This window comes from Papio anubis, chromosome 14 (genome assembly GCF_008728515.1).
Source record: "Papio anubis isolate 15944 chromosome 14, Panubis1.0, whole genome shotgun sequence".
NCBI classification, from domain to species: domain Eukaryota; kingdom Metazoa; phylum Chordata; class Mammalia; order Primates; family Cercopithecidae; genus Papio; species Papio anubis.
The window spans coordinates 86,177,429-86,203,900 of record NC_044989.1 but is presented as its reverse complement, the minus strand read 5'-3'; the positions used below and the strand labels follow the sequence as shown (position 1 = coordinate 86,203,900).

The 26,472-nt window shown below is 46.3% G+C and overlaps 1 protein-coding gene across 4 annotated transcripts in view; it reads right to left on the bottom strand.

Moving 5' to 3' along the window:
• The window catches only part of USP39 (ubiquitin specific peptidase 39), a 57,917-nt gene that overhangs the window by 7,026 nt on the left and 24,419 nt on the right, over positions 1-26,472 (bottom strand). For 3 of the 4 annotated variants that reach the window (XM_009184566.2, XM_003908909.4, XM_031655313.1), the window contains 8 exons: positions 22,773-22,998; positions 17,373-17,450; positions 16,050-16,117; positions 14,107-14,295; positions 11,613-11,755; positions 7,389-7,524; positions 3,862-3,948; positions 2,302-2,833 (listed from right to left, as the gene is read on the bottom strand). In XM_009184566.2, coding sequence (XP_009182830.1) covers positions 2,786-2,833; positions 3,862-3,948; positions 7,389-7,524; positions 11,613-11,755; positions 14,107-14,295; positions 16,050-16,117; positions 17,373-17,450; positions 22,773-22,914 — 891 coding nt within the window. In that variant the 5' untranslated portion in view covers positions 22,915-22,998 and the 3' untranslated portion in view covers positions 2,302-2,785. Of the gene's footprint in view, positions 1-2,301; positions 2,834-3,861; positions 3,949-7,388; positions 7,525-11,612; positions 11,756-14,106; positions 14,296-16,049; positions 16,118-17,372; positions 17,451-22,772; positions 22,999-26,472 lie in introns of those variants that run through there. The other variant, XM_017947702.3, reaches the window with a different exon arrangement.

Sequence of the window (26,472 nt, the reverse complement as noted above, 5' to 3'; positions counted from 1 at the left end):
ACCCAGTAGCTTCAGCTGGCACTCTCTCCTCCCTGGACAGTTTTGTAGCAGAGGCCTCCAGGGAGACACCTGTGAATGGCTTTCCCAAGCACACTACAAAGCAGATTTTTAATGAGGCTCAAAGAGCATACTTTTAGCAAGGTCTGGATCTCAGCTTTGGACACTGTCAGCCCCAGAGGTAGTGGCAGCTCTTTGTATCTATTATTTCTACATTCTTTACTTGTTACTAACTAATCCCCTGTCAACTACAAACCCCTGTTGTAGTTAATAATTACTGAAATTAAACTTTCCCTGATTATAATACATGAATTTCTAGGCCGGGCGCGGTGGCTCAAGCCTGTAATCCCAGCACTTTGGGAGGCCGAGATGGGCGGATCACGAGGTCAGGAGATCGAGACCATCCTGGCTAACACGGTGAAACCCCGTCTCTACTAAGAAATACAAAAAATAGCCGGGCGAGGTGGCAGCGCCTGTAGTCCCAGCTACTCGGGAGGCTGAGGCCGGAGAATGGCGTGAAGCCGGGAGGCGGAGCTTGCAGTGAGCTGAGATCCGGCCACTGCACTCCAGCCTGGGCGACAGCACGAGACTCCGTCTCAAAAAAAAAAAAAAAAAAGGGGGAGAAACTCACAAGCTTAACTTTTTTCTTTTTTGTAATGACAAGGTCTTGCTCTGTTGCCCAGGCTGGAGTGCAGTGGTGCAACCACGGTTCACTGCAGCCTCAAATCTTGCGCTCAAAGGATCTTCCTGCCTCAGCCTCCCAAGTAGGTGGAACTACAGACACACACCACCATGCCCAGCTAACTTCTGTTGTTGTTAGAGATGGGGTATCGCTATGTTGGCCAGGCTAGTCTTGAACTCCTGGTCACAAACAATTCTTCCACCTCAGCCTCCCAAAGTGCTAGGATTACAGGCAGAAGCCACACCTTGCAAGCTCAGTTCTGAACAATGTTAAGTTTGAGTTTACTTTAAAACACCCCAAAATAGGGCTGGGCACCATAACTCATGCCTGTAATCCCAACACTCTGGGAGGCTGAGGCAGGCAAATCACTTGAGGTCAGGAGTTCGAGACCAGTCTGGCCAACATGGTGAAACCCCATCTCTACTAAAAATTTTTTAAAAATTGGCTGGACGTGGTAGCTCACATCTGTAATCCCAGCACTTTGGGAGGCTGACAGGGGTGGATCACGAGGTCAGGAGTTCGAGACCAGCCTGGCCAACATGATGAAACCCCGTCTCTACTAAAAATACAAAAATTAGCTGGGCACGGTGGTGGGCGCCTGTGATCCCAGCTACTCAGGAAGCTGAGGCAGGAGAAACACTTGAACCCAGGAGGCAGAGGTTGCAGTGAGCTGAGATCGCGCCACTGCACTCTAGCCTGGGAGAAGGAGCAAGACTCCATCTCAAAAATAAAATAAAATAAAAATAAAAATACAAAAATTAGCCGGAAATCACTTGAACCTGGGAGGTGGAGGTTGCAGTGAGCTGAGTGCCACTGCACTCCAGCCTGGGCAACAGAGTGAAGTTCAAGAGTTTAGAGAGATCTGGGATTAAGATGTGTTTATGAGTCATTTCCATAAAAAAGGTAAGTGAAGCCCTAGGCATAGCCAAAATAGCCTAGGGAAAAAGTAAACAGCAAGAAGACTGATGCTAGGACTGAATCTTGAGAAATCTCAACATGTAATAGCTGGATAAAAGAGATAAGCTTGCAAAGGAAATACTGGAGCTTCCAGAGAGGTAGAGGAAAGTGAGGACAGGGTTGTGTCCAGGTAAAGGGTGGCACCACAGGAGTGCACGGCTCCTGTCTCCCTTCAAGAGAACTTGCTGAGGCTGACTGGCTGCCTCCAGCTGCTTCCCACATCTTTGGACCTGCCACAGTGCTCATGCCAAGGTCACCCTTCTTCTAAGCTGCTAGAGCCCACTACAGAGCTGATGAATTGTCTGACAGGGAATCTTTGCCCTGGGGCTCCACACTGGCCTGGTTGAGACCTTCTCAGAATTGCACTGTAGTGAGAAGAACTTCCTATTTCCTTTCTTTCCTCTTCCCTTACTCATTCCTGCACTGCAGCCGGAGACTGCTCACCTCTGGCCTTCTAGTTAAGCACAATAATAATGTATCCCCCTGACTCAAGCATTTTTTTACTTAGAAACAAATGCATCCTAACTGACACACCACCCACAAGCTGACAGGAAAGGGCAAGTGTGGTGTCTGCCAGATGTCAGACTGTAGGGTAGTTTGTGAAGATTAAAAAGGAAAATATTTTCCTCAGCTAACCACCAAAGGAAAAGATATAAAACAAGAGGTTAGTTTAAAAACAGGAGAATATTTAATCCATCTAAAAATACACATCAGGAAATGAGGGGAACCATAGGAAAATCCTCCACCTCTAACAGACAAGAGTGAGGTTACTGGCTTTCTGCTTGCTCCAAGAATCCCAAGGCTTGATGTTTGGAAGAAATTATCTGTTCTTCAGCTACTCCCAGATACTCAGACATAAGTTACACACATCTGGAGAAGGGTTCTGCCCTGCTGAAGCTAGAAGGGAGCTCGATGCATGGGAGAAAGGAGCATCAATCTAGAAAAAAATGATCAAAGAACAGCTGGGTGACAGTGTGGGGCCATCCCAGGCAAGTGGGCTCCTGGTGCTCTGGTGTAGCCAGAATCCATACAAGCTGGGCTGGCCCAGGGAGGCCCCCAGTCAGCCTGTAGCTGAATAGCTACAGCTTCTGTGTTCTTATTTACCATCATCAGCCACAGCCCTCGGAAGCAAAGCCCTAGACGCCTCCTTCAAGCCCCCTGCTGGTTGGTTTCATCATTATCTCGCCTCTTCCAAATCTGTAAGAAATGAAAACACAAACTGAAGTCTAGGAGGCATTCAGTCAACAGATACTTGTCAAATACCTATTCTGTGCCAGGCCATGGATAACTCGTCATGCCATTTACAAACCTGCTATACTCCATCTGGAAATCTGCTACAGTGGCTACAGTCACTGAAGGGAAGAAACAGTTATCTCTAGGAGAGGTATCACTTTCTTCTTACAAAGCTATGGCTTTTGTCTCAATCTTCCTTCTTTTGTCAGGTACTAGGGCAGTTACATAAAGAGAAGACAGAGATGCTCTGTGCTCCATGGGTCAATCCAATGGAGGACAGACAGGCAAAGCAATATGGTCGGCACTAAAACAAAAGGCAAGTAGAAAGTGCTGTGGGGTCACAAAGAGAGCTCTGCCTGGGGCTCTTGGGGAGTACTTCACGGTCGACTTCTAGCCAGCCTCCCTTCCTCCTTGAAACTAGACTGCATGGCCGGGCGAGGTGGCTCACGCCTGTAATCCCAGCACTTTGGGAGGCGGAGGCGGGCGGATCACGAGGTCAGGAGATCAAGACCATCCTGGCTAATACAGTGAAACCCCGTCTCTACTAAAAATACAAAAAATTAGCCGGGCATGGTGGCGGGTGCCCGTAGTCCCAGCTACTCGGGAGGCTGAGGCAGGAGAATGGCATGAACCCGGGAGGCGGAGCTTGCAGTGAGCCGAGATCGCGCCACTGCACTCCAGCCTGGGCGACAGAGCCAGACTCTCTCCAAAAAAAAAAGAAACTAGACTGCACACTTCTGCAAAACTAATCTAGCCATAATCACAACTTTCTTTGCTCACTCATACATTTTCTTATAACTATTTTCTGAAAATCTCTGCTTGACTTTCAGGGCCATATATTCTGGCCCCAACTCACTCCTAAGTACTTCCCAACAGGTACCTGGCCCTCCAACCAAGGTCCTAACTCTATCCCTCTTCCTGCCTTGGCCCACTCCTCTCACTGGCCCCATACCCCACCTATTTGTGGCTCACTAAGCCTGTGGCCAACCCACCTGAATGTAAGCCTCTGACAGTGTGATCATCTGGGGAAGGATGTCAGTCACCTGGAGGTCTTGTAATTCATACCATTTGCCTGTCCCCTGCAGAAAGTATGAAGAGCTGGGTTAGTCTGCTCTCTAAAACCAAAAGGGTGTAGAAGGAAATGATCATAGCCAAGGTTAGAAAAATTAGAGTAATAGCCACTAGACATCATCCAGCAAGAATCATAAAGAAGAGAGTACATGGGCCAGGTGTGGTGGCTCACGCCTGTAATCTCAGCACTTTTGGATGCAGGCGGATCACGAGGGCAGGAGATCAAGACCATCCTGGCTAACACGATGAAACCCCATCTCTACTTAAAATACAAAAAATCAGCTGGACGTGGTGGCGGGCGCCTGTAGTCCCAGCTACTCAAGAGGCTGAGGCAGGAGAATGGCGTGAACCTGGGAGGCGGAGCTTGCAGTGAGCCGAGATTGCACCACTGTACTCCAGCCTGGGTAACAGAGCGAGACTGTGTCTCAAAAAAAAAAAAAAAAAAAGAGGATACATGACTTCTGTGGGCCTGATTCAATTAACAGGACTTTTGATGTGTCAATCATGGCAAACTCAATTTTTTAAAGTACAGTTTTTTTTGTTTGTTTGTTTGCTATTTGGTTTGTTTTTTTGAGACAGGGTCTCACTGTCATTCAGGCTGGAGTGCAGTGGTGTAACCACAGCTCACTGCAGCCTCGACCCTCTGGACTCAAGCAATCCTCCCGCCTCAGCCTCCCAGGTAGCTGGGACTACAGGTGTGTGCCACTACAACTGGCTAATTTTTTTTTTTTTAAATAGAGATGGGGTTCCACTGTGTTGCCCAGGCTAGCTCCTGGTCTCAAAAGATCCTCCCACCTCAGCCTCCTAAAGTGCTAGGATTATGGGTAAAAGCCACTGTGGCCGGGCGCGGTGGCTCAAGCCTGTAATCCCAGCACTTTGGGAGGCCGAGACGGGCGGATCACGAGGTCAGGAGATCGAGACCATCCTGGCTAACAAGGTGAAACCCCGTCTCTACTAAAAAATACAAAAAACTAGCCGGGCGAAGTGGTGGGCGCCTGTGGTCCCAGCTACTCGGGAGGCTGAGGCAGGAGAATGGCGTGAACCCGGGAGGCGGAGCTTGCAGTGAGCTGAGATCCGGCCACCGCACTCCAGCCTGGGCAACAGAGCCAGACTCAGTCTCAAAAAAAAAAAAAAAAAAAAAGCCACTGTGCCTGGCCCCTTAAAGTACAATGGAGTCTGAAACACTTCTGTACATCTTTTTAAAAGGAATTTAGTGGACACTAAGGTGGAGAAAAGAGGAAGCCCTCTAATCATCACCTATGTCTCCTTCCTGCTCAGAAATGACAGGCTAGACATTCTCACTTATGAGGTACACAGTGTCAACCACTGAGAGAATCTAAATATGGACATTCCTGGCTGGGTGCAGGGGGCTCACGCCTGTAATCCCAGCATTTTGGGAGGCCGAGGCGGGCAGATCACTTCAGGTCAGGAGTTTGAGACCAGCCTGGCCAACATAGTAAAACTCCATCTCTACCAAAAATACAAAAATTAGCCAGGCGTGGTGGCAGGGGCGCCTGTAGGTCCCAGCTACTTGGGAGGCTGAGGTAGGAGAATCACTTGAACCCAGGAGGTGGAGGTTGCAGTGAGCCAAGATCATGACACTGCACTCCAGCCTGAGTGACAGACGGAGACCCTGTCTTTAAAAAAAAAAAAAAAAAAAAAAAAAGCAACAGGTCATCAAGAAAAGGTGTCCTTGGTGGACACTGTCTATCACACTAACCTGATTCCTTTGGCCTAAGAAACCAGTGCTGCAAATACAGCAAAACATATCTCACTTCATGCTTCCACGAACAAGGGAAAAAGGTTTCTAGATTAAGGCAGAAGCACCTCTGGCCGCCCACCCTGCCTTATCCAACCAAAGTTCTAAGACATGCCAAAAACCACTATTGTAGAATATAGATATTCCAGATCCTCTGGATATTACAATAGTTGAGAAAATAGGAAACAAGGAAAGCTCAGGATCACATAAGCAAGTTCCCATTCCTGCTTCAAGGACGAGTTAAGACATGAGCTTTGAAGCAGAGTACTTGGGTTCAAATCCTAATTCTACTGACTTGAGGTCAATTACTGAAACTCGGAGCCTAGGTCTCCTCCTCTGTAAAAAAGATGATACTGACACCTGTCTTGGAATTGTGTTTTAATGAAAAAAAATGAGATTAATGTACATTCAGTAACTGGCGTACTGCCTAATCACAGTAAAGCACTTGATAAATAGAAGCTAGTTAAGATTAAACCCACAGTTCCAGAAGAGACTAATCAAATGAGAACAATTTATGCTAATAATCTATGTGATATCAAATATATCAAGTACATGTTTTATCTGTTTTCAGCTTGAAATAAATTCACAAAATTTTTAAGATGAAAGGGAGCCCCTAAACCAGTGCTTCGCGAACTTTAATTTCTTTTTCTTTTTTTTTTTTTTTTTTTGAGACGGAGTCTCGTTCTGTCACCCCGGCTGGAGTGCAGTGGCACAAGCTCGGTTCACTGCAAGCTCCGCCTCCTGGGCTCATGCCATTCTCCTGCCTCAGCCTCCCGAGTAGCTGGGACTACAGGCACCCGCCACCACGTCCGGCTGATTTTTTGTATTTTCAGTAGAGACGCGGTTTCACCATGTTAGCCAGGATGGTCTCGATCTCCTGACCTCGTGATCTGCTCGCCTCGGCCTCCAAAAGTGCTGGGATTACAGGTGTGAGCCACCGCGCCCAGCCACAAACTTTAATTTCTTACAAATCAGAGGGTCATGTTAAAATCCAGGTTCTGATTTAGTAGGTTTGAGGGGCCTGAGAGTCTGCATTTCTAACAAGTTGATTTCTTTTTTTTGAGATGGAGTCTTGCTCTGTCATCCAGGCTGGAGTCCAGTGGCGTGATCTCGGCTCACTGCAAGCTCCGCCTCCCGGGTTCATGCCATTCTCCTGCCTCAGCCTCCCCAGTAGCTGGGACTACAGGCACCCGCCACTGCACCCGGCTAATTTTTTGGTATTAATTAGCAAAGGCAGGTGGATCACAAGGTCAGGAGTTCAAGACCAGCCTGGCCAAGATGGTGAAACCCCATCTCCACTAAAAATACAAAAATTAGCCGGGCATGGTGACGGGCACCTGTAATCCCATAATCCCAGCTATTTGGGAGGCTACGGCAGAGAATTGCTTGAACCCAGGAGGCGGAGGTTGCAGTGAGCCAATATCACACCACTGCACTCTAGCCTGGGCTACAGAGCGAGACTGTCTCAAAAAAAAAAAAAAAAAAAAAGAAAAGCTCCCAAGGTGAGTCCAATGTGTAGCCAAAATTGAGAACCACTGCCTTAAACTAACTACTGACAGCACTATTACTTGCAAAATCCCAAAGCCAAGGTCAAGCAAGGACAAACTGAAGGGAGCTGCCCTCTGAGATGCCAAAGAAACACCTGTTTTTGCCACTCTGTGCCATGAGACTGGGTCAGCAGCCACTCACATGATGAAGCACATGGATCCGGTAGGAGCCCTCGGAGGGCTTGCCATCATGCACGATGTTGGCAATGAGGTCATAGGTGGTATTCTTGTGTACTGCTTGTACTTCTTCAGACAAGTATTCTCTGAGATCCACATTGCTGTTAATGGTGAAAATAAAGCCGGAATAATCAGACAAAGGCTGTGCAGCTAAGGAAGCTGTCCTACACAAACAGACCACAAAGGCTCTGGGTAGGCCTGCAGAGTCAAGAAGGTCCAGGTGTGTTGGAATTCACAAAATATGCCAAAATGAATGACAGGGTTACACAACTTCCCACATGACTAAAAAAATAAATAAATAAATAAATGACAGGAAGTGGCTTATACCTATAATCCCAACACTTTGAGAGGTCAAGGTAGGAGGACTGCTTGAGCCCAGGAGTTCAAGACCAGCCTGGGCAATGTAGTGCGACCCCTACAAAAAAAAAAAATCAGCCAGACATGGTGGTACATGCCTGTGGTCCTAGCTACTCAGGAGGCTGAGGTGAGAGGATCACTTGAGCCCAGGAGATTACGGCTAAAGTGAGCCCAGGACCACACTATTGCACTCCAGCCATGGCGACAGTGAGACCCTGTCTCACAAAACCCCCAAAAAGAAGAACTTTCAAACAGTTAAAAAGGAAAACATATAGACAGTTAACAAGATTATTAAGAGACTATTTTAAACACATAATTTTAGGAAAATATATCATTTTGGAACCTACAAATATTTATAAAAACTTAATACAAAGTAAAATAAAAAAGATATTACATCATAAAAGTTGTTTGATGTGCTACAACTCATTACATGAAACAAAACCATGTTATTACTGAAGAGTTCACAAGAAACAGCTAATGGTGGTCACGTCCAGTTATATATCTCCCTTTGAAGTCAGACTGTGAACCTACTAACTTTTCAAATTACAGAGTTTAAAATGTAAACCATGTGGTAATAAACAAACATACAACTTTGTTGTAATTATTATATGTAGCTTCCTATGTATTGGTGACAGCTATTTGTTTCTACAGACTGACAGTGTCCCATATATGATGCAGTCAGACGGCAATAAACATTCACCGTTAAGAAAATAGAGGCCAGGTGCGGTGGCTCATGCCTGTAATCCCAACACTTTGGGAGGCCAAGGCGGGCAGACTGCCTGAGCTTAGGAGTTCGAAACCAGCCTGGGCAACATGGTGAAACCCTGCCTCTACTAAAGTACAAAAAAAAAAAATTAGCTGGGTGCGGCGGCATGCACCTGTAGTCCCACCTACTCAGGAGGCTGAGGCAGGAGAATTGCTTGAACCCGGGAGGCAGAGGTTGCAGTGAAGCGAGATCACGCCACTGCACTCCAGCCTGGGCAACAGAGCGAGACTCCATCTCCAAAAAAAAAATGGAGGTATGAGTCCTGAGTCCATGCTCTAGATAGCCAACCTGCCTTCCTGCTGCCAAAAGCTGACTTCTCATTTTCTCTTCAGCTTGAACAAAAGCTGACTAGACTTGTCTAAATGAGTATCAGAGAAGTCTTTTTTTTTTTTTTTTTTTTTTTGAGACAGAGTCTCACTCTGTCACCCAGGCTGGAGTGCAATGGTGCTATCTCAGCTCACTGCAAGCGCCATCTCCTGGGTTCTCGCCATTCTCCTGCCTCAGCCACCCCAGTACCTGGGACTACAGGTGCCCGCCACCACGCCCGGCTACTTTTTGTATTTTTAGTAGAGACGGGGTTTCACTGTGTTAGCCAGGATGGTCTCGATCTCCTGACTTCATGATCCACCCACCTCGGCCTCCCAAAGGGCTGGGATTACAGGCGTGAGCCACCCGCCCAGCCCGGAGAAGTCTTTATATTCAAGATTTCATGACTGAACCAAAACTGTCCATGTGGCAAAAGAGAAATACTACGTTTAATCATTTTGTTTTAGTAAACAGGAAAAGGAGCAAACTATTCATTTTTTTTTTTTTTAGTAGAGACGAGATCTTGCTATATTGTCCAGGCTGGTCTCAAACTCTTGAGCTCAAGCAAACCTCCCACCTCGGCCTCCCAAAGTGGTGACATTACAGATGTGAGCCACTGCACCCAGCCTAAAAGAGCAAACTATACTCATCTCCCAGCCACAGCAACAGACCAGTTAAGAGAATGGCTAATTACCTGAAAGTGAAACTTTAAACCTGCCCTCAAAAATCTGTCTCCAAATAAGCAGAGGGTGCCTAATCACTGTAAGTCTGATAACTCTGACAAAAATAGGATGTGTTATGAATAAATCACAGGAGAAGACAGGTATGAAAAGGATCCTTTTCAAGAAGTATGGACGATGAAATGATCCAGAATCGTATTACTCGAAGTAATTACAGCACATAAAATATTTAAAAGTGCAAGTTTCCAAAATTAGTCACAATTTGATGTTCTCTAAAAGACTGCCTAGTTAAGAACCAAGTTTTCTCTTAACTTCTCTGAAGTAAGCTTTCTGAAGGACAAACTTTTATACTGGGCCTACTCTAGGCCCATAAAAGAAAACAATGGGACAAGGAAATTTCTGTGGCAACTGAGCAGGAAGTATCATTGATACACAGTCTTCCTCCCTCTGGAGCTGCCCTTGGAATCAAGACTGCCCCTACCTACCAGGAACAGACAGATGACTGGTAATTCACAAGAGGCTAGTGCTGAAATAAAACCCTGAAGCACAGACTTTCAAAGAAAGCAGCTCTGTCATCCTAATCAAGGAGGCAGAGAACAAACCTCCATGTCTCCCTATTTAATTCTACTGTCTCACAAACAAGATGTTAGTGGAGAAAAGTGGGGGAAAAGAGAAAAGAGAAAATTCCCCTGTAATTCTCAACTGCAAATGTTCTCTCTCCTCACCCTCCATGGTTCTAAGAGTCCTAGCAATACTATAATAAGATGTTACACCTGGACAAACCCCTAGGGCTCAGGCCCATCTACTCCAAGCTGCTCATTTTATCTTTGAGAGAACATATCCAGAAAACATGCAAACTACAGGTCTGAGGGCCCACCACTAAGGCAGCCTAAAACTCGGGCCTCTTAATTTTAGATACTACCTTCTTAAACGCTACGTAGAATTTAAAACTGACACTACTTCTTTCTTTCCTTCTTTTTTTTTTTTTGAGCACAGTCACACTCTATCACCCAGGCTGCAGGGCAGTGACACCATCTCACCTCACTGTAGCCTCAATCTCCAAGGTTCAAGCAATCCCCCTGCCTCAGCCCCTCAAGTAGCTGGGACTACAGGTGTGCACCACCACATCGGGCTAATTTTTTGTATTTTTTTTGTAGAGACGGGGTTTTGCCATGTTGCCCAGGCTGGTCTTGAACTCCTGAGCTCAAGCGATCCATCTGCCTTGGCCTCCCAACGTGCTGGGATTACAGGTGTGAGCCACCATGACCGGCCCAACATCTTCTTAAGTGTGAAAAACCTTGTCTCTTGAGAACTGAAAACCAACAGTCTACCCCCAAAAGGATTTTGCAGAAGTTTTCTGAGTTAGAAGGAAGCAAATTAAAAGCATCTAGTGGGCCGGGCGCGGTGGCTCACGCCTGTAATCCCAGCACTTTGGAAGGCCGAGACGGGCGGATCACGAGGTCAGGAGATCGAGACCATCCTGGCTAATACGGTGAAACCCCGTCTCTACTAAAAATACAAAAAACTAGCCGGGCGAGGTGGCGAGCGCCTGTAGTCCCAGCTACTCGGGAGGCTGAGGCAGGAGAATGGCGTAAACCCGGGAGGCGGAGCTTGCAGTGAGCCGAGATCCGGCCACTGCACTCCAGCCTGGGCGACAGAGCAAGACTCCGTCACAAAAAAAAAAAAAAAGCATCTAGTACAACTCCAGTGTGCAAAAAGGTGTGATGGCCAGCAAATAGATGGGCAGACCCTCACTACTCAGGACATCTTCCAAACCAGGCAGAATTCTACTTGTCCTATCCTACTTGCATCATTTCTTCTTCTCTACGCAGGAGGACTATAATTTCCGGCCAGCAACAGGAGAGGAGATAAAACAGGGATTGCCTCCTAGTAAACATCCATCTTTTGTGGTCCCTGAAGTTAAGTGTATCCTTCCAATAAAAACTGTTATCTACTGTAGGTAGGCTCTGTTAATTGTAATCCCCAACTAAGACAGTCCAAAATTAATACTGGTAAAAACATAAGAGAAGAAATCCAGGTTCCCTCCCCGTGAGAGGAAGTGAAGCAGGGTGTTACTTACGTAATAGGGAAATTGACAATAGTTGGATTCTTCTCAACAAAGAAGTTGTTCTTAGTGAATCTCTTGATACAAAAGATTAGATATGGAGGTAGCTTGGTAAGCTGGAAGCGCTTCAGAAAGTTCTCCTTGTAAGTCTTATATTCCTAGAGAAAAAAAAGAAAATTATCAAATTAGTGCTGAAGTTCAGTAGGTATTAGAGCAGGGGCATGAGGTTTTCATTTTGGTTTTTGAAAATGTAATTTTGCCTCACACCGAAAGTTCACAAGACTCTTGGTCCCAGAAATTATGTATGAAGCTTAGGATGTGCAGTTTGGCTAAGGCTGACTTAAAAAAAAGGCCGGGCCTGGTGGCTCACGCCTGTAATCCTATCACTATAGGATGCCGAGGCAGGCGGATCACTTCAGCACAGAAGTTCCAGACGAGCCTTGACAACATGGTGAAACCCGATCTCCACTAAAAAAGAAAAAAAAGAAAAAAAGAAAAAAAAAAAAAAAGGCCGGGCGCGGTGGCTTACGCCTGTAATCCCAGCACTATGGGAGGCCAAGGCCGGTGGATCATGAGGCCAGGAGATCGAGACCATCCTGGCTAACATGGTGAAATCCTGTCTCTACTAAAAATACAAAAAATTAGCTGGGTGTGGTGGCGGGCGCCTATAGTCCCAGCAACTCGGGAGGCTGAGCCAGGAGAATGGCGTGAACCCGGGAGGCAGAGCTTGCAGTGAGCCGAGATCGCGTCACTGCACTCCAGCCTGGGCGACAGAGTGAGACTCTGTCTCAAAAAAAAAAAAAGAAAAGAAAAAAAAAAAATATATATATATATATAAAAATATGTATGTAAAGAAAGCAAGCTAACCAGGCACGACGGTTCATGCCTATAATCCCAATATTTTGAGAGGCTGAGGCAGGCAGATCACTTGAGGCCAGGAGATCGAGACCAGCCTGGCCAACATGGTGAAACCCCATCTCTACTAAAAATACAAACATTAGCTGGGCATGGTGGCATGTACCTGTAGTCCCAGCTATTCAGGAGGCTGAGGCAGAAGAATCACTTGAACCCGGTAGGCGGAGGTTGCAGTAAGCTGAGATCACACCACTGCACTCCAGACTAGGAAACAGAGTGAGGCCGGGCGCGGTGGCTCAAGCCTGTAATCCCAGCACTTTGGGAGGCCGAGACGGGCGGATCACGAGGTCAGGAGATCGAGACCATCCTGGCTAACACGGTGAAACCCCGTCTCTATTAAGAAATACAAAAAACTAGCCGGGCGAGGTGGCGGGCGCCTGTAGTCCCAGCTACTCGGGAGGCTGAGGCCGGAGAATGGCGTGAACCCGGGAGGCGGAGCTTGCAGTGAGCTGAGATCCGGCCACTGCAGTCCAGCCTGGGTGACAGAGCGAGACTCCGTCTCAAAAAAAAAAAAAAAGGAAACAGAGTGAGACTCCATCTCAAAAAAAAAAAGTATGTCTCCCCACTTTTTGGAGTTTCTCGTCTCCTAAATGACCTTCCTTTCTCTATACTACCCAGAAGCAGGCAGAAAGCTGAAAAAAGGATATATGAGAAGTACAAGAGGGGGTACTGTGGTTGGGCACTGGTTCACATCTATAATCCCAACACTTTGGGAGGTCAAGGTGGGAAGATACCTTAAAGACCAGCCTGGGCAACAGAGTGAGAGCTCTCTCTACAAAAAAACTTAGCTGGGCGTGGGGAAGCGTGTCTTTTTTTTCTTCACAAAATAAAAAATTGGCCAGGCACAATGGCTCTCACCTGTAATCCTAGCACTTTGGGAGGCCGAGGCGGGTAGATCATCTGAGGTCGGGAGTTCGAGACCAACCTGACCAACATGGAGAAACCCCATCTCTACTAAAAAGTCCCAGCTACTCAGGAGGCTAAGGTGAGAGGATCACTTGAGCCCAAGAGTTTGAAGTTGCAGTGAGCCATGATCATGCCACTGCACCCCAGCCTGGGTGACAGAGCAAGACCCTGTCTCAGAAAATAATAAAAAGATGGGCACTGTAAGTTAAGAGTTGGGGGTGACCAGCTAGAAATACCAAGGAGTCTGGGAGGCTCAATAAAGTCAATATACTTTAAAATAAATACATTACATACATGTGGTGATTCTTATGTATAAAATGAAAATGGGCCGGGCGTGGTGGCTCACGCCTATAATTCCAGCACTTTGGGAGGCGAGGCAGATGGATCACTTGAGGTCAAGAGTTCGAGACTAGCCTGGCCAACATGCTGAAATCTCATCTTTACTAAAAATACAAAAAAATTAGCTGGGCATGGTGGTGGATGTCTGTAATCCCAGTTACTCAGGAGGCTGAGGCAGGAGAATCGCTTGAAACTGGAAGGTGGAGATTGCAGTGAGCTGAAATCATGCCACTGCACTCCAGCTTGGGCGACAACAGCAAAACTGTCTTGAAAAAGAAAAAAAAAAGAAAATGAAAAAGTCGAGAGCGCAAAGATAAGTATAGGCAGGGCAGGTGTGTTAATGGGCTACCTTCTCAGTGATGCCATTGAATTTGGCCAGGATGTTGAAGAGTGGCACTTGGGGAATGATGAGCTGCTCCTTCTCGTCCTTGTAGAGGGGGGCAGTAGGAAGGTCAAGTGTCAGGTACATAAAAGTGGACTCCACCATCGTCTCCTGGTACTCGTCATTATGGAGCAACTGCTCTTTTTCTTCTGCTGGCTAGAAATGAATGAGAAGAAAAGAGAGGAAAGAAGTGTGAGTGGTATAGGAACAAACACAGAACCGGTGTTTTGCTACGGTGACATTTCCTTCATCTCAAAGAACAAAGAGAGGTGCCTGAGAGATTGGGCAGTTGGCATGCACCACCTGGTTAGATTAACTTAAGAACCAACAGGTTTCCTTCTTTAAAGAGATTTTGCTTATATACCAGACTATCTAAAAAGCTCTGAGGCCAAGTGTGATGGCTCACGCCTGTAATCTCAACACTTTGGGAGACAAAGGTGAGAGGACTGCTTGAGTCCAGGACTTCGAGACCAGCCTGGGCAACACGGGGAGACTCCATCTCTACAAAAAATAAAAAACTGGCCGGGCACGACGGCTCTCATCTGTAATCCCAGCACTTTGGGAGGTAGAGGGAGGTAGATCACCTGAGGTCGGGAGTTCGAGACCAACCTGACCAACATGGAGAAACCCCATCTCTACTAAAAATACAAAATCAGCTAGGCGTGGTGGTGCATGCCTGTAATCCCAGCTACTTGGGAGGCTGAGGCAGGAGAATCACTGGAACTTGGGAGGCGGAGGTTGCAGTGAGCCAAGATCGTGCCATTGCACTCCAGCCTGGGCAACAAGAGTGAAACTCCGTCTCAATAAAATAAATAAATAAATAAATAAATAAAACTAAAATAAAAATAAAAAATTAGCCCAGTGTGGTGCTGTGCATCTATAGTCCCAGCTTCTGGGGAGGTTGAGGTGGGAGGATCACTTGAGCAGGGGAGGTTGAGGCTGCAGTGAACCATAATCACACCACTACACTCAGCCTGAGTGACAGAGTGAGATCTTGTCTCAAAAAGAAAAAAAAAAAAAAAATCAATTAAAAAAAGAAAGAAAGTGGGCCAGGCACAGTGGCTCACGCCTGTAATCCCAGCACTTTGGGAGGCCGAGGCGGGTGGATCACCTAAGGTCAGGAGTTTGAGACCAGCCTGACCAACATGGTAAAACCTCGTCTCTACTAAAAATAGAAAAATTAGCCAGGTTTGGTGGCACATGCCTGTAATCCCAGCTACTTGGGAGGCTGAGGCAGGAGAATTGCTTGAACCCGGGAGGTGGAGGCTGCAGTGAGCCGAGATCATGACATTACACTACAGACTGGGCAACAAGAGCAAAACTCCATCTCAAAAAAGAAAAACTCTAAGACCATCTAAGAAGCTTAGCTGAGGGCCAGGCGCAGTGGCTCATGCCTGTAATCCCAACAGTTTGGGAGGCCAAGGCAGGCAGATCACCTGAGGTCAGGAGTTCCAGACCAGCCTGGACCAACATGGTGAAGCCCCATCACTACTAAAAATACAAAATTAGCTAGGCATGGTGGCAAGCGCCTGTATTCGCAGCTACTGAGGCGGCTAAGGCAAGAGAATCGGTTGAACCCAGAAAGTAGAAGTTGCAGTGAGTGGAGATGGCGCCACTGCACTCCAGCCTTGGCGAAAGAGGAAGACCGTCTCAGAAAAACAAAAAGAAAGCTTAGCTGAGCTTTCTGAAAAAACACAGCAGCACCACTTAGTTGGCCAGAACACTTCAACCAGCAAAGTACATCCAACCACTAACTCCCAAACTGAAAAGTGAGCTGCCACTAGACAGGTGCTTTGTTGAACCTCTTCATGGGGCAAGCAGGCTTGTCAGTTCTCTAAGCATCTCTTCATCTCCCCTACGTCCCCTCAAGCAATATAAATCAGTCCAAGACCCAGGCTCAGCTAACTCACCAGATCAGGATGGGGAAGCTTTTTAGTGAAGATCCTCATGGACCCCTGGAATACATCAGTCACAATAGCTGCACAAACAGGAAGCAAGAGACAAATTCCATGAGGATGGAAAACATGTCTAAAATATATTTCCAGCTTCTGAATTTCTGAAATAAACCAGCATCTTCCAACAAAAGACCCAGAGCTCTCACTAAACACAGAAGTTTCCTTTTGTACCATATACCACCAGGGTACCTTTATAATTATTTGTGTAAATAATTACTTTATTTCTCTTCCTTAAGACAACTTTTGATCCTCCATCACAGGGCCTGGTCCATAAAAGAAAAGGTAAATGTATTCAAAATGAAGGAATGATTTACAGAGCCCGGCAATACATGAATTACAAAAAAAATTCACAAGCGAAACAAGAAAAACCAAGGAACTTCCCATAACCATAAGCTACTTTCAAAGGGAGACAATGTCCAAACTGTAATGAAGACAAGAGGACAATGACAGACTAAGAGATGGGCCAGAACAGGATCAAAGCAACAAGAGAGAAAGCACAACCAAGTTCTAGAATCCTGCCAAAACGTAAGTTTGAGAGCTCACAGGGTTAACACAGGCTGAAGACACCTGGTAGAGAGGGCAGGGCCATCCAGTGGGAAGAGCAACAGGCCACAATCCCACATCAAGACACCATCACGCCTATAATCCCAGCACTTTGGGCAGATCACCTGAGGTCAGGAGTTTGAGACCAGCCTGGCCAACAAGGTGAAATCCCATCTCTACTAAAAATACAAAAATTAGCTGAGCGTGGTGGTAGGTGCCTGTAATCCCAGCTACTCTTGGGAGGCTGAGGGAGGAGAACTGCTTGAACCTAGGAGATGGAGGCTACCATGAACTGAGACCGTGCCACTGCACTCCAGCCTAAGTGACAGAGCAAGACTCCGTCTCAAAAAATACATAAAATAAAATATCATTGTGACTATAACCATATTCTAGCAAAAACTATGCAGAGGGGCCTATTCGGAAAGAACATTTAGTTTATGTATAAAACAGATACCACCCTACCCCAGATAAAGAGTTAACAAAAGAATGGGAAGTTGCCTCAGCCCCACAAGTCGCTGGGACTACAGCCACCACACCTGGCTAACTTTTGTATTTTTGGTAGAGATGGGGTTTCACCATGTTGGCCAGGCCGGTCTCAAACTCCTGACCTCAGGTAATCCACCCACCTCGGCCTCTCAAAGAGGATTATAAGCATGAGCCATCTCGCCCAGACGCAAAGTTTTTTAAAAGGGAACAAAAGAGCTCCTTTTTTTTTTTAATCAGTAAATGACTTACTCTTCTTTTTCTTCTTTGTGCCCCCCAGAGCTGAGTGCAGAGCATTCAGAAACCAAGACAGAAAGTCGACTCCATCTCCTGGAAAAAAAGGAAGGATAGAAAACGTTGAAGCTAAGTGGCATTAGATTTAACTGAAACCATGCACTGGTTGGCATTCCTGATTCTCCCCCTTCCTCTCTGGCCATGCCATCCCATCACAACTCCTGTGCATCCTCCTCTATCTGATCATTAAATGCTGGCACTCCTCAAGGTCAAGCTCTAACTCTTCTGATCTTGACTCTCTCCATAGGCTATCTGATTCATACCAGGACTGTATTGCATCACTCAGGGATGACCAAAACAAATGAATATGACCTTTTAACATCCACTTCTCTCCAGAGTGAGCTCACACTTTCTTCCCCCCTTCTGTAGCTCACAAAGATTCCTATCTTGTAGGAAAGTGACTAGCATACAGACTGAAAAGGCATACAGAACAAGGGGTTCTGGAAACAAGCAGATTGACAATATTCCATGAAAATGCTGTCTACGGAGCCTGCCACTCAGACATTTCTGGGATAATGGCTACTTTTTTTTTTTTTGAGACAGAATCTCGCTCTGTTGCCCAGGTTGGAGTGCAGTGGCATGATCTCAGCTCACTACAACCTCCCCTCCAGGGTTCAAGCGATTCTGCCACCTCAGCCTCCCAAGTAGCTGGGATTACAGGCGCCTGCCACCAGGCCCAGCTAATTTTTGTATTTTTAGTAGAGATGGGGCTTCACCATGTTGGCCAGGCTGGTCTCAAACTCTTGACCTCAAGGGATCCTCCCACCTCAGCCTAATGTTTACTTTCTCATCAACTAAGATTTGCTTCTATTTAGTTCCTCTTTGCTCACCCAATTAAAATGTCAAAGACTATAGTATATCTTCCTCGATTTCATTTCCCTAAACCCAGAGATCCCTGACAACTCCATAGATGATTTTCTTTTTATTCCATACATAGAATGCTTTTACATGACAACAAACTACCACAGCAAGAAACACTTCACACATCTAAACGCTAGGCAAGTAATAACCTACTAGGTCTCAGAGATGGAGGAAATCATGTTTATGTGACATCGGCCGGGCGCGGTGGCTCACGCCTGTAATCCCAGCTCTCAGGGAGGCAGAGGCGGGAGGATAGCTTGAGCCCAGGAGTTCGAGACCTGCCTGGGTAATATAGCGAGACCCCGTTCTCCACAAAAAGGAAAAAAAAAAAAAAAAAAAAAAGACATGTTTATGTGACATCGTAACTATCATAGCCAACAGTGGCTGTGATAGAAGAAACTAGACATATTCATTCTCAACTGATTTTTCTGCAGCTCTACAACCCAATTATGCCGTAACTTTCCAAACTGCCAAAAGCTGACAGGCCCCACTATCCACCTTCAGGCCAGAAGTCACCTGTGGAACACAGTGAATGCTGACATTGATCCATCCATTCACGGTCCACAAAAACATCATTCTCAGCAAAAATTGTTTCCTTTGTTGCAGCCTTAATATAAAACCCGAGTTGGTCCAGAAACAGAAATGTCCCTATAAACACAAGATAACCTAGCCACCTAGTTCCTGGGAATTAGATGGTCCTACAAAGCACACAAACAGGCTGTCAACTGTTTAGAAGGGTGAGGCACCCAGATTTTTTTTTCCCGACACAGGGTCTCGCTCTGTCGCCCAGGCTGGAGTGCAGTGACACAACCTCAGCTCACTGCAAGCTCTGCCTCCCAGGCCCAAGGAATCCTTCCACCTCAGTTTCCCAAGTAGCTGGACTACAGGCGTGTGCCATCATGCCCGGCTAACTTTTCGATTTTTTGTCAAGAGGGAGTCTCCCTATGTTGCTCAGGCTGGTCTTGAACTCTTGGGCTCAACCAATCCTCCCACTTCGGCCTCCCAAAGTACTGGGATTACAGGCATGAGCCAGGGTGCCTGGCCCCAGATTAAGATTTTATTGGCCATGTTGTAAACTACTAAACACCATCAATTGCCAAGCCCAAATAGCTTATAACTTCTGCTCGGCTGAGACTAAATCATAGGGCTTCTGATCAATATATATTATCCAACCCGAAGTGTATCTTATTTCCTACTAACCCTGAACCAAGTGCTCCATGGGCCCCATTCCTTATCATTTTTGATTCCTCCTTAACTAAGGAGAAATAGGCTTTTAAGAAACTCTTAAAAGCCACTACTCGACTTCCCCTCTAAGTCAATCCTCAGCCAGAATAATGTTTTTCTTTTTATTTTACAGATAGAGGTCTCACTCTGTTGCCCAGACTGGAGTACAGTGGAGCTAACATGGCTCACTACAGCCTCTACCTCCTAGGCTCGCGCGATCCTCCAACCTCAGCCTCTCAAGTAGCTGGAACTACAGGTACACACCACCATGCCTGGGTAATTTTTAAAAACTTGTTATAGATACAGGGTCTCACTATGTGGTGCAGGATGGTCTCGAACTCCTGGGCTCAAGCGATCCACCCACCTCGACCTCCCAAAGTGCTGGGATTACAGGTGTGAATGACCATGCCCAGCTAGAATAATGTTTTTAAAACAAATTAAGTCTGATGTCACATCTTTGTTAAAAGCCTTCAATGAGGCCGGGCATAGTGGTTCACGCCTGTAATCCCAGTACTTTGGGAGGCCGAGGCAGGCGGATCACCTGAGGTAAGGAGTTCAACACCAGCCTGACCAACATAGTGAAACCCCGTCTCTACTAAAAATACCAAAAAATTAGCCAGGTATGGTGGCAGGTGCCTGTATTCCCAGCTACTCGAGAGGCTGAGGCAGGAGAATTGCTTGAACCCGGGAGACAGAAGCTGCAGTGAGCCGAGATCACACTACTGCACTCCAGGCTGGGCAACAGAGTGAGACTCCCTCTCCGGGGGGGGGGGGGAAGCCTTCAATGACTCCAGCTAGTGTCAGGATATAATCCAAGCTCTTTATGGTGGCTTACAAACCAGGCCATCTGGTCCCTCCCTCAGGAGCTACACCTTGGCTCTCCATTGACCCCTGGAGTCCAAGGGTCCCGCTACTTGCAGTCTGTCTATGCCAGGCACTTTTCTCTTCTGCCCACCATGTCCTCTCTACCTGGAATGTTCACTCCCCATCCCAACCTGCCTCCACATCTACCTAAAACTCAGGGTCTCTTCCTCCACTCTGACCTCTTATCTACCTCCCACATGTTCAGTTGAGGGGGTCCTTACTCCATGCTCCCCTCCCATAGCACAGCACTTAACACCTGTAATTACCTTTTCTAAAAAAAGATAGTTGAGCCAGGCGCGGTGGCTCACGCCTGTAATCCCAGCACTTTGGGAGGCTGAGGCGGGCGGATCACGAGGTCAGGAGATTGAGACCAGCATGGTTAACACCGTGAAACCCCGTCTCTACTAAAAATACAAAAAAATTAGCCAGGCATGGTGGCACATGCCTGTAGTCCCAGCTACTCAGGAGGCTATGGCAGGAGAATCACTTGATTCTGGGAGACAGAGGTTGCAGTGAGCCAAGATCGTGCCATTGCACTCCAGCCTAGGCAACAGAGCGAGACTCCGTCTCAAAAAAAAAAAAAAAGACAGTTGAAATTGCTTACTAATTTTTTTTTTTTTTTTTTTTTTGAGACGGAGTCTGGCTCTGTCACCCAGGCTGGAGTACAGTGGCGCAATCTCGGCTCATTGCAAGCTCCGCCTCCTGGGTTCACATCATTCTCCTGCCTCAGCATCCCAAGGCGCCCGGCACCACGCCCGGCTAATTTTTCTATTTTTAGTAGAGACGGGGTTTCACCGTGTTAGCCAGGATGATCTCGATCTCCTGACCTTGTGATCCACCCGCCTCGGCCTCCCAAAGTGCTGGGATTACAGGCGTGAGCCACCGCGCCCAGCCTGCTTACTTATTTTTAAAGAGAGGGTCTTCCTCCATTACCCAGCTGGAGTGCAGTGGTGTGATCATAGCTCACTGTAGCCTTGAATTCCTGGGCTCAAGCAACCTGCCTCAGCCTCCCAAGTAGCTCAGACCACAGGCTTGTGCCAGCACACTCAATCTTTCTACATAACTTTATTTCCCCACTAGACTGTGAGTTCTTCAAAGAGAAAAATCTTGTATTTTATCCCTGCTGCTCTAAAACCTAGCACCATGAGTGAACGTTGAACAAACTAATATGGATGCTAGACGATATGATATGAGATTCAGGTACAAAGTTACACTGTCCGCCTTACTCATAAGGCAATAACACATTGGGTCTGGAGAGATAAAAACAGTCAAAATAGTTCATCAGAGGCTGGGTGCAGTGGCTCACACCCATAATCCCAGCACTCTGGGAGGCCAAAGCGGGTGAATCACTTGAGGTCAGGAGTTCAAGACCAGCCTGGCCAACATGGTGAAACCCCCTCTCTACTAAAAATACAAAAATTAGCTGGGCACGTTGGCGGGCATCTGTAATCCCAACTACTTGGGAGGCTGAGGCAGGAGAATCCCTTGAACCCGGGAGGCAGAGGTTGCAGTGAGCACAGATCATACCACTGCACTCCAGCCTAGGCAATGGAGTAAGACTCGGTCTCAAAAAAAAAAAAAAAAAAAAAAAAATCATCAGAATACCCTAATGCGGGACATGAAAAAATGAGGATAGGTGACAGGTGTTTAATAAAAGCTAGTGTCTTTCCCAGTCTCCTGGTATTCCCCTAAGCCATACAGTTTAATTTACCAAATAAGACCGACTTTCTCTTCAGCTACAATCTCCTGGGACTCTTAGCAGGGCAGACTGGTCAGAGAAAAATGAGGAACCTAACCACACAATCCACTGGACACTCCTGGCTACTCTCAAGATTCACTGCAGCTGGGTACAGTGGCTCACGCCTATAATCACAGCTACCTGAAGCTGAGGCAAGAGGATCCCTTCAGTCCAGAAGTTCAAGGCTGCAGTGAGCTACAAATCCCACCACTGTACTCCAGCCTAGTCAAAAGAGCAAGACTCTGTCTCTTAAAAAAACAAAACAAAACAAAACAAAAAAAGGCCAGGCGCAGTGGCTCATGCCTGTAATCCCAGAACTTGGGAGGTCGAGTAGGGTGGATCACGAGGTCAGGAGTTCGAGATCAGCCTGGCCAACATAGTGAAACCCCGTCTCTGCTAAAAATACAAAAATAAGCCGGGCATGGTGGCACGTGCCTGTAGTCCCAGCTACTCGGGAGGCTGAGGTGGGAGAATCACTTGAACCCTGGAGGCGGAGGCTGCAGTGAGCCGAGACCATGCCATTGTACTCCAGTCTAGGTGACAGAGTGAGACTCCATCTCAAAAAAATAAAATTAAATTAATTAATTTAAAAAAAATTCACTGCCAAGTAGAAATAAATTTGTTCATCAAACTAGTTTTGTTGTCCTGAAACATAGATGACTTGTTCTTACCTTGTTTGGTGATCTGAAAAGTCTTCTTACTGCAAAGTACAACCGCCTGAAGCATCTCATGGGGAGACACATGTGCTTTGAAATTTCGAGGGTTCCAAAGCTTTCTCATCAGCTCTCCAAAACGCTGGACCAACAAGAACATGATATCCCCTGGAGGACGCTTAATGTTCTTATAATTGTCTTCTTCCAGAAAGTAGTTCCGGAGAGGAGGAACATTAGATAGAGCCTGAAAATCAAACACTCCGATTAACCCAAAGCCCCTTTGTAGGACCCCTTGAGCCAAGCTCTTCCAACTAAAGTTCTAACAGAATCTTGTGATGTGCCTGTGATGGCCTTAAAGAGCCAAAGTAAATCGACCCTTGGAGAATCCTACCCAGACTCACATTACAGAAATATCATTAATATTGAGTTTCATATGACCTACAGTTCTACAGACACTTTGCTGATGTGGATACCACAAAGAAGGTTAAAACAAAACAAAAAAAAAACCCACAGGTATTCAAATCTCTATCAACTTATTCAACAATTTCCTTTTGTTACTCTAATTATGCTATGACAATACTTAAATTCATAGAGTAGAAAGGTAAAATCCAAATACCCTTTCCTTAATCATCCATTTTGGCTGAAGCAAAAATAACTACCTAGGAAACACAGTTCTCCCATCTCTCAACTCCACACTAAAATAATATGAAAATTATCTTAAAATTTGATGTTTTCCCATAATAAAACCATATAATTGTACATAAAAGTAAATATAGGGAGCTGTGAGGACGCAAAGGAGTAAGAATGATACAACGACCTTTGGGGACTTGGGGGAAAGAGTGTGAGGAGGGGTGAGGGATAAAAGACTACACATCGGGTACAGTACACACTGCTCGGGTGATGAGTGACCAAAATCTCAGAAATCACCACTAAATAACTTATTCATGTAACCAAAAACCACCTGTTCCACAAAAACTTATTGAAATTTTTTTTTATTTTTGGAGACAGAGTCTTGCTCCATCCCCCAGGCTGGAGTGCAGCGGCATGATTTCGGCTCACTGCAACCTCTGCCTCCAGGCTTCAAGCAATTCTCATGCCTGAGCCACCGTGCCCAGCCAAAATTTTTTTTAAAAAGTAAATATACTGTTATGATGGAAAATGGTCGGCCAGGCGAGGTGGCTCATGCCTGTGATCCCAGCACTTTGGGAGGCCGAGGCGGGAGGATCACCTGAGGTCAGGAGTTCAAGACCAGCCTGGCCAACATGGTGAAACCCCCTCTCTACCAAAAATACAAAAATTAGCCAGGCGTGGTGGCAGGTGCCTGTAATCCCTGCTGCTTGGGAGGCTGAGGCAAGAGAAAATCACTTGAACCCAGGAGGCAGAAGTTGCAGTGAGCCAAAATGGCACCACTGCACTCCAGCCTGGACAACGACAGCAAAACTCCATCTCAAAAAAAAAAGAAAAGAAAAAGAGAAAATGGTCAAAAGGTTTAGGACAATAAAAGCAAATTGGATCTCATTAAGCAGAAAGATAAAAATTAGCCGTATTGGTTTCAGGAAGAAACACAGGCTCATTAGCCTGAGCTACAAAACTGGGAGGCAGGGTCTGGGTGTGGTGGTTCATGTCCACAATCCTAGCACTTTGGGAGGCCAAGGCGGGTGGATCATTTGAGGTCAGGAGTTTGAGACCTGCCAGGCCAACACGGTGAAACCCCGTCTCTACTAAAAATACAAAATTAGCTGGGCATGGTGGTGAGTGCCTGTAATTCCAGCCTGTCGGGAGGCTGAGGCAGGAGAATCACCCGGCGGGGGCAGAGGTTGCAGTAAGCCGAGATCGCTCCATTGCACTCCAGCCAGGGCAAAAAGAGCGAAATTCCATCTCAAAAAAGCAAAACAAAACTGGGAAGAGGAGGACCAAGCAGACCCTAAATAAAAATGCAGTATCCCCACAGATCCTTCCTGACCAGCACTGTGCTTACCATGAACACATTTCTTCCTTAAACAAGGTCATCTATTCAGGGAGTCAGCTAGAAGGGCTTCTGCTAAACGTAATAAACTCAGGCATCTCTAAGGAAGACAACTCAAAACACAGAGAGCACTGGCCGGGTGCGGTGGCTCATGCCTGTAATCCCAGCACTTTGGGAGGCTGAGGGGGGCAGATCACGAGGTCAGGAGATCAAGACCATCTCGGGTAACATGGTGAAACCCCGTCTCTACTGAAAATACAAAAAATTAGCCGGGCGTGGTGGCGGGCACCTGTAGTCCCAGCTACTCGGGAGGCTGAGGCAGGAGAACGGCATGAACCCAGGAGGCGGAGCTACTAGCAGTGAGCCGAGATCGCGCCACTGCACTCCAGCCTGGGCGACAGAGCGAGACTCTGTCTCAAAAAAAAAAACAACAACAACAAAAAGAACACAGAGAGCACTTTAACCGTAGAGGGGATTAGGAAAGCCCTGACAAGCTGAGCCCAGCTAAAGAAACAAGGACTTCCAACTTGTAGAATAATTACTTCAAAGAGAGATTTACTCACAAAACAAGAGGATGCATAAAGTTTATCCTAATTCTCAGTTGTCTATCTTATGGAGAAATGTTGCACTCTGGCTTCAGCAACAATACAAATAATATTGGACATCCTCAGAGAAGAATTATCCACCCTCCAGATGGATGACCTGGTCCAGTCAACCCTATTTTAGCGGAAACATCATCACACAGGGTTTGTTCATCCATTTATTTTTATAAAGAGACGTTCCTACACGAACTAAAATTCATCAGAAAGCCAAGACTAACAGCTCTGACCAAATCCAAATTCTATCTGTCCATCCTATAAGTTTTCACTCAGCGGGGCATGGTGGCTTACACCTGTAATCCCAGTACTTTGGGAGGCCGAGGGGAGCGGATCACGAGATCAGGAGATCGAGACCATCCTGGCTAACATGATGAAACTCCATCTCTACTAAAAATGCAAAAAATTAGCCAGGCGTGGTGGCACGTACCTGTAGTCCCAGCTACTTGGGAGGCTAAGGCAGGAGAATCGCCTGAACCTGGGAGGCAGAGGTTGCAGTGAGCTGAGATTGCGCCACTGCATTCCAGCCTGGGAGACAGAGCAAGACTCCATCTCAAAAAAAATTAGTTTTCACGCAGCCATGAGAGGATTTAAAGGGAACAATCTGATGAAAAGTCTCTCTCTACCTAAGAATTTGACCTTTCCACAGACTAGGCATGACACCAAGAGCAGACACCAAATGTAAAAACTACGCCTTTACAGTTTTTTGTCCAATTCTTCATGACAAAAATATCACTTAGAAAAATTTAAAGGCCAAATAAGTACTAGCAGAAAACATTTGCAACATATTCAACAGAAAAGGGCATAACTTCATTATATATTTCTTAAAGCTCAGTAAGATGAACCAATAGGAAAGGAGTCTGTAAGGTGCAATAACTCAAGAAAAAAATATAAATAATCAACTTTAGAAGTGAAGCAAGTTTGGGTGCAGTGGCTCACACCAGTAATGCCTGTACTTCTCAAAGTCCTCAAAATTCTCCAACAGCCTCGAATTCCTGGGCTGACAGGATCCTCCCACCTCAGCCTCCCAAACAGCTAGGACCACAGGCATGCATGCACCACCATGCCCAGCTAATTTTTTTTTTTAAACAGAGACAGGGTCTCGCTATGTTGCCAGGCTGATTTCAAACTACTGGCCTCAAGGGACCCTGCCACT